Here is an 11,384-nt window from a genome sequence, read left to right as displayed (position 1 = left end):
ATCATACGTTCCAGCTGTCAATATCCTTGATTAAATGGATGTGGGTATATTGTGTTTAGCAGTAGCTCATCGTCTTATCTCTCTTGCCAGTCACTGACCTTTTTTCCTATTTTAAAATTGCATATTAACAAAAAAGATCCTTCAGTTTCTTTTTTTCGGTCTTTATTGTGGTAATTTTAGTGTCGCTTCTATGTAACTGTTAACTGCAATTACGTAACCTTAGTAAAAGACTGTAGCTTATAAAGTTTTAAAATGTAAAAACCAAGGTAAAAACAACCGGAGAAAAAGAGGAACAATGAACGTACTGATATTATTTTTGAAATTATTCTCAATTTCTCTTTCCTGAAATTATTAATTCATGACGCACAAGCCAAATCTTGGGGTTTTTATTTTTATCTTTTGCTTTGTACGCATTTTAAAGAATTTCCAATTTGAATTCCTTCAACGTAATTTAAAATGATGTAAAATCCGAATTTTTCAGGAAAATTTCCAAAATCCAGTTGCCCCCAGCTGTTTATTTTATTTATTGTGCATCCTTTCGTACATTTTCCGCATTATCTTATTCTCGCAATTATTTTTTATTATTATTATTTTACTGTTACGAAGTGGGATTACAAATACTGAAATACAGACGTGTGCGTCTATCATAACGGCTTCAGCCATCCGAAGTGGATATTTACTTATGCTTTTTTACTGTGCTTATGATGAGAATACATAAAAATGAGAGTGAAAGCCTGTGAAAGTCTCAACTTTCTCGTAACAGGTATTTATGACTAATTATACACAGTTTGCTTTTTCCAGGTTTTCCCTTTTCAAATATATAGGGGAACACAGTTTCGCTCACGGCCAGTAGGGGTCCAGAAGATTTTCAATCAGCTGTTTTACTTCAAAACAAACCAATACGACGGATTTTCTGAGGGGGGCGTTTCAACATAGAAGAGAAAAGAAGAATATACAAGCTGCATTTCTATTTTCTAATTTTCCAAGTAGTTGATCCGTGTCACTCGACGAAGATGAACAGGTTTCATCTTGCCTGCTTGATGGTGAGCTTGCAGCTCATCTGTATCCAATCTGTTCAAGTTAGCCAAGCGCCAGAGTCGAAAACAGCCTTTGCTGTGTTTGATGAAAGCAATGAAGAATTTGTAATCGTCCACCACGAACCACCTCGCGACAAATATGTTGCTGGGGCCAAATTTACCAACGCCATCAATCAGACAGGGTGTGTAACATTTTTATTCATTTTTCCTGTGCTACATGTTATATCCTTATCATTATACTTGTTTGTTAGGTGGGCTAATTTTGAAGTCTGGACCAATGGCAATTTCCCAGATTCTGTCCAGTCTAAGGCAGCCGGTTTCCTTGAAGGCTATCTTACTCACGAGCTCATTTATTTCTCGTACTTGAACACGCTGCAAGATTACTGCAAGGGTCGAGATGGCTACTGCAGCAAGCTGCGAACCTTTTTGGCCACCAACACCAAATGGGTTAACAAGATGTACACCAAGCTCAGAAACACAAGCCCATTCTGGCATCAGGTATCTTTAAATTCATTTGTCTTAATTTTTTTTCTCAATTTTTCATAATGTCATTTAACTATATAGGTGGGTTTGTTCTATGAACAAATGGAAGGCTTGGCAGCAGGCTGGGAAAAAGCAGCAGTGAATACTGGCCATTCAATGGGCACTTATGGTTTTATGTAAGTAATTATCTGAAGAGAATTGTCAAACATCCTTTTCTTTATTCTTGATTGGTTCACCTAGGTGGTTCAATATTTTTGGTGATATGGAAGAGTTTGAGCAAATGTTTGCCCCGCAAAAAGCAGGGAAAGATTGGCGACTCAATAAAATTGGCCGACGCCACATGTTTGCATCGTGTTCTGCCTTAATTAAAGTACTTCCAGACGCATCTGACATTTACACTTCGCACGTGACATGGAACGGCTACGAATCGATGATCAGGATTTTGAAAAAGTATAGCTTTGAGGTTCATCGAACGGCAGCTGAAGATTCGGCGGTTATTCCAGGCCACTCCATGTCGTTTTCTTCGTACCCGGGCCTATTGTATTCGGGAGACGACTTCAGCGTCATCTCTTCTGGTCTTGTTTCCATGGAAACTACAATCGGAAACAACAGTAAATCACCTTTCTAGATTGCGGTTTAATTATGCGGATTGTAACTACTGGCTATTTTTAGATGTGGAGTTATTCAAGTACATCAAACCTACTGGCCAAGTTCTTGAAGGAGTCCGATCGATGGTCGCCAATCGTCTCGCCTCAAGCGGTATCAAGAGTGACTTTCTTTTAAGATGAAAGTTTTACAATTTATTTTTATTATTACTTTAGGGAAAGAATGGACCGAAGTCTTTAGCCGTCACAACAGCGGCACATACAACAACCAGTGGATGATTGTCGATTACAAACTTTTCAAGCCTTTCAAACCCCTTCGTGACGGCCTCTTTTGGGTGCTGGAACAATTACCGACCCTGATCGAATCTCGCGATGCCACCGACGTTTTGAGATCGCAATCGTTTTGGCCGTCGTACAACAGCCCTTATTTCCCTACAATTTTCAATCTGTCTGGGGTACCGGCACTGGTGGAACAGTACGGTGATTGGTTCACATACGACAAAACTCCTCGCGCGCTCATTTTCAATCGCGATCAATCCAAAATCACAGACATGGACTCGATGATCCGTATGGTGAGTGTTTGTGCTTTCTATTTTATTTTATTTTATTTGCTTTTTGGTTGAGGGATGACGCAGCAAGCCGTAAACTCAAAATTTGGCGATTTGTTTAGATGCGGTACAACGATTACCGCAACGACCCGCTTTCTCGGTGTGAGAAGTGCGAGCCGAAATATTCCGGAGAGAACGCCATCTCGGCTCGAAACGATTTGAATCCAGCCAACGGCACTTACCCATTTCACGCGCTCAGTCACCGCTCTCACGGCGCCACCGACTGCAAGGTCACCTCGCATCAGCTCATGACTTCGCTTGACTTTATCGCCGTCGGTGGTCCCACCTTCGACTCGCTCCCGGCCTTTCGCTGGAGCGAATCTGATTTCGTCAACATGTCCCACATCGGCCATCCCGATCTATGGAAGTTCGAACCAGTTCAGACCGAGTGGACACTCTAAAACAAGAAAAAACCGCTGATGTATATCCTCATATTCCCAAATGCATACTACGATTTCTATTTCTAAGAATACTCTTTATCCTGTCCTGTCTTGTCTGCCGGTCAGTTTCTATTTACGGAAAGTACACACGTTTCCCGTATACTTTGGCCAATGAAAATCTTAGCGCTGTCAGCAACAGTCACTTGGCTCTCCGACGGAAGACCGGATTTTGTATCTTCAGAGAAATTGGTTGATCCACTTGGAGTTTGGAATTGACTTTTTTTTTTTAATTTCTTTTCCGGCGTTCGTGCCCAATGAACTTTGATCGCGTCAGCTCGCGCGTCCGTCCGCTCCTATAGTCTCTTGTTCGTTTAGTTACTGGGTGCGATGGTTTGGATTGCCATTTGTGTAACATCAGAGGGAGTAGAGTGGAGTGGGATGGGGGTGGGGGGATGTGTAAGCAGATGCGTCTACTTTACGGTCTAAACGAGATTCCCCAGACCGGGGAAACATGAGGGCGCTGAGCGTTGATAAGGATCACGCGGATGCCGTATTCAACCAACGAACGATGAAGAAATTCGAGCCGGGTCTCCCCTCACCGTCTAGAACTTTCCGAGTTCTCTTCAGCTGGGTCTCTCTAGGTTGTCGTTCTATTAATGGTCGGATTAAACGACAATCTGAAAGAGAAAAAGAAAAACGCGGCCGGCGTGTGTATAGCGTACCACAATATAGAAAGAGTGAGGACAAGGCCGAGCAGACAATAAAAGGTTCCGTCTATTATTTCGTTTGAACGGGCCAGAAAGATAGGCAGAGTGAGAGAGGGAGAAGGGAATTCTTGAGTGAGGAGAACATACGTATGTAATTATTATTTTTTTTTTTCTTTTCTTATTATTCTTCTCCTCCGCTGGCGGTGTAATTGGAGAGGGAATGGGTAGGAGGTCGTACGATTTGACGTCACGGAATCCAGCCCGCTTTGAGAGCATATGATTGGACGAAGCAAGAGGCTGGTACACTGGCCTGGAGGGTCGTTCGGTTGAGTGAGGCATCCTTGAGGGGAAAAGAAAAATGGTTTGAATATGGTGCCATTTGACGTCAGCAATTTCGACCATTCCTATTGGATATCCTCTAGAAATATTGTAAGATTGCTCCGTTTACCTGGATATCCCCTGCGGAGACCCCTCCTTTTTTAAAATTTTACATCATTATTTTTTGTTTCCCCGCCGTTGTGGTTTGAGAGTATGAGCCATTGAAGCGGCAGTCTCGTCTGGCGCTTTCAACTCGAACGTTCTGTCAGTTCCGTCCACACACCAGAAACTATCCAAAGTCATGGCTTGTATAAATAAGGTTGTGAAAATTCTCACGGTTTTGGCGATCTGGTTCACATTCTGCAGAGCGAACGGGTTGGATGAAGGAGAAGCCGCCGGATCGACAGACCCGAAAGATCCCGTGCTGCTGATGCCCAATTTTTACGCTTTTGACGTCCTGGAAGATGGCGAAGTGGAGCGACGTTTTTACTTGAACGGCATCGCACTCAAAGAAACCAACGCAGTTTACACACTCAACGGAACCAAGTAAAATTATTGATTCACAGTATCTAATCGTTCGTGTCTTAAATTAATTATTTTTTTCCAAATTGGTAATTATTCTTAGAGAGGGAGCGGTGCTTCGACAGTTGAGCGACGGCCGCCATTTGATCCAGCTCATCTACGATGCCGACCAGTCACTGCAGGACTGTGAATACATTACAGATATCGAAATGGCAACCGGTTTTCAGGAAAAGCTGGCCGCCGAGTACCGACAATTATCGGCCATCAGTCTAAACACCAGCATTCGAATCATCGAGAGACGCTCGGATCTACCGGAAGACCTTGCGCGGTTGGCGGTTTACCGCCGAATGAAAATCGAGTGCCGGCAGCTTCACTCTCGGATGCGAAAGGCCGCCCGTCAATCAGAAAATCCCTCGACCGTCAGGTAAATATCTTTTAAAAACTGTTATAAGTTAACCCAGTAGAACGAAAAAGCCAAGCACCGCATACTAAAACGAAATTCTCATGATCATTTTTATACCTGACTAAATAACAACGGGTTCTTTTCTTGATTGGTACATTCAAGTTGTAATTTTCGACTTTGTGGTTTAACCTATTAACTTTTGGGCTGCTGTTTCTCTCTCTCTCTCTCTCCGTGACTGATTGCTACTTTTCCACTTGAGTCTACTTCCAATTTCAAACTCTTTTTTTTTTTTTTTTTCATTTTTCCTTTGGGGGGTTTGAAACAAGACACGAGTGGTTATACTAATCCACCACGGGGTAGTAGTATACAACGAATTTGAGACTTTTTTTTCTTTAACGGGTAATGGGATTTGGGGGATCGGGATATATGATGATGTGGTTATACACGGGCATCAACACCTTGCGCTAAATTGATGACGCAGCAGGAGGAAGCGCGATATCATGATGTTGCCGGGAACGATTTGGTGCGGTTCCGGTCATCGGGCTACTCAGTACAAGGACTTGGGAGCCGAGCAGGCCGTGGACCGCTGCTGCCGACGACACGATCATTGCCCGGAGACCATCAAGAGTAGCAAATCCAAGTACGACATCACCAACAATCGACCCATCACCATTTCAGCCTGCGACTGCGACGAGAGGTGAAGTAGTAAAAAACACACAAGAATACACCATCACGTGTAATGGACCACTGGGGGGCCCATTTAATGTATAGGAATGATGGAAAACAATTTTGGGCGGTGTACACAAAAAAAGTCCTCGAGGAATTGTCTAGAAGTTTAAGGGCCGTTTAAAAACTGAAATAACTTTTTCATCCATTTAACCAAAATAGCTTCGCCTTATTTTTTTCCTCATTCTCTTTTGATGTGCCACTTTCAAGCTGTTAGGTCTCTGTTGTTTGTTACTTTTCGGGCTTCTATTTCTCGTCGCTGTCCTTGTATCGGCCTGTTATTTCCCGTTTTCGTGCGGTCAATTCTTGATTAACACACTCGCAAGTTAAAACTTGAGCGTTTCCGAGCTGCTTCAAACCCCTCTTTCGTCCAACGACAACTTCATATAACCAATATAACAGATATATAGTATGAGCGGATCCAGCAGAATCAAAATCCAGTTGAATCCAACGAAGCGAACCTCGCACTTTGCAATATTTTTCCAGGAGAAGACGGGACGCCGACGACGATCTCTACATTATTCCGCACACAAAGTGGTGCGGTAAGGGCAATCGGGCCGACGGACCGTCGCACCTGGGCGGCTACGCAGCGGCGGACAGGTGCTGTCGCCAGCACGACAATGAGTGCCCTCAGCACATCGCGGCTTGGTCCGAGAAATTCGGCCTTTACAATAGTCGCCCTTACACGGCCATGCATTGCACTTGCGACGACAGGTAACGTTCGTCCCCTCGCCTCCAATCAACTTGGACGTCGGTGTTGAAAATGATAAAAGTTCCGTTGTGTTGATCGTTTAGGGAAAAAAAAAAGCGAAACCAGAAAAGGGGGGCCCTTAATCAAGGACGAAGTGGGCAGTTAATTATTTGGCAACACGGCAAATCAGAAAACGAGGCCATCGATCGATCATTTTCTCGAATGTTTTTAAAAAAAGGCTTAGGCTAAAATTTGAAATTCCAAGAATTCGTACGTACACCGCCCAAAAAAATAATAGTATGTATGTCTATTAGGGACCGTTAGAAAGAAAATGGAACAGGCTAGAGAGTATGCTGATGACCTTCTTGGCCGACATCGCCTTGCCTCCAGCAGTTCAGCCGAACTTTCATTCTAATTATTAAATGAAATTTTTTTTTTGCCTGAAATGATTTTGGGATGTTGCGTTATGCCTTTAACATGGTTTTATACTGACGTGGAAGCCCGTGCCAAGAATATTTAATTAATAATGTTCTCTTGGACATTTTTAGATTCCGCTCATGCTTGAAACAAGCCAACACGGCCGCCTCTAACCTAGTGGGAAAACTTTTCTTCAACATCATTCAAATCAAGTATAATAAACGTCAATTACTTTTCGTTCATATTATATGTACAAACAATTCTGATCTTTTCAAATTCATTTTTTTCTTACAGATGTTTTGTGCTTAAACCAGAGAAAGTTTGCAAGAAGAGTTCCTGGTGGGGCAAGTGCACGCAGAACGAGTGGAAAAAGAAAGCTCATCTTCGCGATCCTATTCCTTATTGAAATTCCAGTTTTTTTTTTCGTTACGTGTCTAACGATTTTTCATCGCCGATAATAAGCGGTCAATTAATTTTTTCCCCACAAGTGGAAATAGAAACCAATGTCGTTTTTCCTCTTCGACAGCATCATCCATGCAAAGTCATGCACACCTTTTTGTTTGTTTTTCTTTCATATTTTCTTTCTATTCCTCACTAAAGTCGGCAACCACGGTTCCGAATTCGTGTAGGCATCCGTGACGACATTATCTTTGATATTATCATCGCAAATTGAAGGACGTCTCGAATTTCTGGGGGTCTAAGACTCCGCGTGTCGAAAGGTCTCAATATTTCATACGTGTGTATTATTTACTTTTGTGTAAATTGTCCGAACTCGCATTCATTCGTATTATACAGCTTATGCACGTGTTTCTTTATGATGAAACCGATTCTCCGTCTCCGAAATTTCGTACGAATTATCTGAATTGTGTTATTCAATTTTGCGCCTTGCCAATTGCATCTAACTAGAAGTGTTCTCCTATTATGGCCAAATAGAAAAATTACGTCGTGTTCGTGTAACTTTTAAACGCCATTTATTGTGACCGTTTTCGTGTCCTTATTATATTTGGCAAAAATAAAATATTGATTTTCAATGTGCCATATTTACGCATTACATTGACACGCGCTAAATGTAAACTGAAGGTTAATTTCGTGCTTGCATGTGTTGTTTGTTTTGACACATACGCAACGCCACTGCCAGGAACCATTAGATAAATTGATCGAACCAATCGAGCATTTCCTGGATAAAACGCTGATTTATTTGATTATAAGTGGGTCAGCCGGCCATTGAGTTGTTATTAAGCAACCCCAGACTAACTAAGGACGAGATGCTGCAACACACAAGATTCAGCAAAACTGTGAAATACGAAAAACAAAACAAAAAAAAAGCAGGTTAACCTTCAGAAGAACCAGATTGAAAGCTCAGATTAAACTTTTTGCGCATGTACTACTGAATAAAGTTAGCTTACATCCGGGATGTTTCGGTGATTTTTTTTAGAGGTCTTAAACATTGGCGTATTAACCTTGGCGTGAATTAACTAATTATTTATGGCGTTGCGGTCTTGCGGAAGCTTAGCCTTCAGAAAGGACTGCGTCTGAACTGATTTTTTACAGTTATTTATGTGCTAGTAAATAAATTTGATAAAACTCATAATTTTAAATACATTCTAAAACGTTTTTTCCAATGCCAAGTTTGTTAATTTATTGCTGACTTAAAACTTGATTAGACATTTACAGATTTCTACTATTTGCAGACAACTGATGAGGCGGTTAAATTGATAAAGGGCTCTAAGTAATCTTTATGTCTTCTTCGTTAATTATTTCCATGATTCCGGATTCCGGATTCCGGATTCCGGATTCCGGAGCTCTGCAAGTCTGTTAGTTAGCCTAGTTTGCAGTCAGCTTCGGGCCTCCGCTTCATCAGCAGAGGCGCCACTTATATAAGGAGACTTACTTACACTTGGCAACGTTACCAAATGCTGTCTGCTAGTGTGTAGAAAATTTGGTGTGCTGTTTTGCACGTGTATTGAAAGTTTAATCGTTTAATCTGAACATTGAATTCGTTTCTCATTTGAATTTCGAAATACCCATTTCTAATAAAATTAATTGACCAAGTTTTCCAAGTGTTGCATTATTTTTGGCAATTAAAATGGATGCTCGTGACTTGTTCAGGCGACTGTCAGCTGGCGCAAAATTTGACAAAAACAGATTCAAGAATGATGCTATTAAGTTTCAGGTACCACATTATTTACATTTTTTAAAAATTCTATTTATAATGTTGTTCTCCTCATTCAGCTAGCTCAAAAACAACCTTCCTCTACTTCATTGAGCAATTCTACTCTTGGAATTGACACTACCGAAGCACAGCATAATCATCAACCAGAAAATGATATTGACAACAATTCATGTGAAGAAAATGAAGAGAATGAAACTGTGGAAAACATTGTTGATCCTAGAGCTGAAATTAAAGCATTGCGACGCGAAAGGAAAAGAAAAATAAAAACACCAAAAGAGTTAGCCGCACTGAAGAAAGAGGAAATCAGCAGAAAGAGAAAAGCCCACAAAATACATGTCCAGGGTAGTGATATTCCAACTCCAGTTGAAACGTGAGTAGTTTTACAAAATGGTTGTCCTAGGAAAATGATTTATTTATTCAATGTTTCAGGTTTGAAGAGCTTGCACAGCAGTTCAGTATCAAAGAAGAACTTATTAAAAATATTCAAACAAGAGGATATGAAGTCCCTACTCCAATTCAGATGCAAGCTATTCCTTTGATGCTAAAGAAAAGAGAGATTTTGGCTTGTGCCCCGACAGGATCTGGAAAAACTGCTGCATTTTTGGTCCCCATCATACATTGTCTTGGAGCCCCACAGAAAAAAGGTTTCAGAGCGGTCATCGTATCTCCTACTCGCGAGTTAGCCAATCAGACTCATAGGGAATGCGTTAAACTAACGGAAGGAATTGGTTTACGTTGTCACGTAATAGACAATGTAGGCAAAGCTACGCAGAAATTTGGGCCAAAGTCATCTCAAAGATTCGGTAATATCAATTTTACAGAATACACCTTTATCAAAAGGGTTGTTTTATCCAAATTTGTTTGTAGATATCCTTATCACAACACCAAATCGATTGGTCTTTTTGCTCTCGCAAGAACCACCTGCGATTTCACTAAAAAAGTAAGATAGTTTTCCAAATATGTTAATATTTTCAAATTTTAACGATTCCTTTGATATCTTGCCCCACTATTCTTTAGTGTGGAGTGGCTTATTGTTGACGAATCAGACAAGTTGTTTGAAGAAGGACGCCAAGGGTTTCGTGATCAATTGGGGGCAATTTACCGGGCATGCGATTCTAATCAGATCAGAAGAGCTTTCTTCAGTGCAACTTTTGCATTCGACGTCCAAGAGTGGTGCAAATTAAATCTTGACAACGTAGTTATGCTCACTATCGGACAAAAGAATTCTGCTTCCGAAAAGGTGGAACAACAACTCATCTTCGCCGGGAGCGAAGGTGGAAAACTAATGGCATTCCGCAACCTAATTGTTGAGGTAAGTAACAAGCAGTTTTCCCTTTGATTAAGCTACGACGATAACAGAAAATAAATTTATTTATTTTATTTATTAGGGTCTTAATCCACCAGTTTTAGTATTTGTTCAGACAAAAGAACGAGCAAAAGAATTATACACTGAACTTGTGTATGACGGTATAAATGTTGACGTCATTCACGCAGAGCGTTCTCAACTTCAACGTGACAATGTGGTGAAAAGCTTTCGCTCCGGTCAAATTTGGGTACTTATATGTACGGAGCTTATGGGTCGTGGTATTGATTTCAAAGGTGTTAACCTTGTGGTCAATTACGACTTTCCGCCATCTGCCATCAGTTACATCCACCGAATTGGTACGTACTGTTAATTTTTATTTTTCTCGATTTCAATCCTCAATGAAAGAATTTTTTTTTTCAGGTCGAACGGGGCGCGCCGGTCGTCCAGGCAAAGCAATTACTTTTTTCACAGAGAGTGATGCAGTTTACCTCCGCAAGTAGGATTTTATTTTGTGGATAAATATTCCAATGTGTCAATTGTCCTTACTCTTTTACTTTGTAGGATTGCCACTGTAATGCGGAATTCCGGATGCGAGGTACCAGAGTACATGTTGCAAATGAAGAAAACCTCAAGGAGCGATGCCAAGAAGATGGCCCGGAAGGTCCCTACTCGAAAAACTATTTCCACGGAACCGCTCCCCGACAAGATTAAGCGGAAAAAACGTGAAAGGATCATCGCCAACGTTCGAAAAAATAAACAAAATGGACAGCAAGGGCCGTCATCTAAGAAGCAGAAAATTTTGGCCAATAATGTGTAAAAAAAATAAAAAATCTTATGCGTTGTGCCGTTCACACAAAATACAAAACCTTGTGAAATTTTTAAAAGTTTATTATTACTTCCATTCATAAGTTTTATTACACTTCTTGTTGGATTTTTTGTGTCCAACTTTTAATATTTCAATATATGGATACATATAGCAATAACTTATAAATAGATCTCACAAATGAA

At 40.9% G+C, this 11,384-nt stretch overlaps 3 protein-coding genes across 6 annotated transcripts; all 3 read left to right on the top strand.

The window, feature by feature from the left end:
* The first annotated feature begins 901 nt into the window (after nt 1-901).
* LOC124327488 (putative phospholipase B-like 2) lies at nt 902-3,275 on the top strand. Its single transcript, XM_046786424.1, has 7 exons — nt 902-1,219; nt 1,289-1,535; nt 1,602-1,696; nt 1,761-2,131; nt 2,193-2,279; nt 2,342-2,697; nt 2,796-3,275. Exons 1-7 carry the CDS (start codon nt 1,014-1,016, stop codon nt 3,132-3,134), a joined length of 1,701 nt encoding a protein of 566 aa, XP_046642380.1. The 5' UTR covers nt 902-1,013; the 3' UTR covers nt 3,135-3,275.
* A 1,073-nt stretch (nt 3,276-4,348) lies between these two features.
* LOC124325893 (group 3 secretory phospholipase A2-like) lies at nt 4,349-7,924 on the top strand. Of its 4 annotated transcripts, none has more exons than XM_046784460.1 (5): nt 4,349-4,684; nt 4,764-5,084; nt 6,276-6,503; nt 7,029-7,109; nt 7,192-7,924. In XM_046784460.1, exons 1-5 carry the CDS (start codon nt 4,440-4,442, stop codon nt 7,301-7,303), a joined length of 987 nt encoding a protein of 328 aa, XP_046640416.1. In that variant the 5' UTR covers nt 4,349-4,439; the 3' UTR covers nt 7,304-7,924. The 4 variants fall into 4 exon arrangements, with proteins under 4 accessions (XP_046640416.1, XP_046640419.1, XP_046640418.1 ...); XM_046784463.1 differs by lacking the exon at nt 6,276-6,503 and adding an exon at nt 5,545-5,760; XM_046784462.1 differs by lacking the exon at nt 6,276-6,503 and adding an exon at nt 5,542-5,760.
* Nucleotides 7,925-8,782: 858 nt separating this feature from the next.
* On the top strand, nt 8,783-11,255 carry LOC124327479 (probable ATP-dependent RNA helicase DDX52). Its single transcript, XM_046786416.1, has 8 exons — nt 8,783-9,070; nt 9,130-9,440; nt 9,500-9,873; nt 9,938-10,010; nt 10,088-10,382; nt 10,459-10,732; nt 10,797-10,872; nt 10,938-11,255. Exons 1-8 carry the CDS (start codon nt 8,984-8,986, stop codon nt 11,191-11,193), a joined length of 1,746 nt encoding a protein of 581 aa, XP_046642372.1. The 5' UTR covers nt 8,783-8,983; the 3' UTR covers nt 11,194-11,255.
* Nucleotides 11,256-11,384: the final 129 nt, after the last annotated feature.

Source organism: Daphnia pulicaria, chromosome 2 (assembly GCF_021234035.1).
Source record: "Daphnia pulicaria isolate SC F1-1A chromosome 2, SC_F0-13Bv2, whole genome shotgun sequence".
Lineage (NCBI taxonomy): Eukaryota > Metazoa > Arthropoda > Branchiopoda > Diplostraca > Daphniidae > Daphnia > Daphnia pulicaria.
Note: the sequence above shows the minus strand (reverse complement) of the source record. Positions and strands in the feature narration are given on the sequence as shown.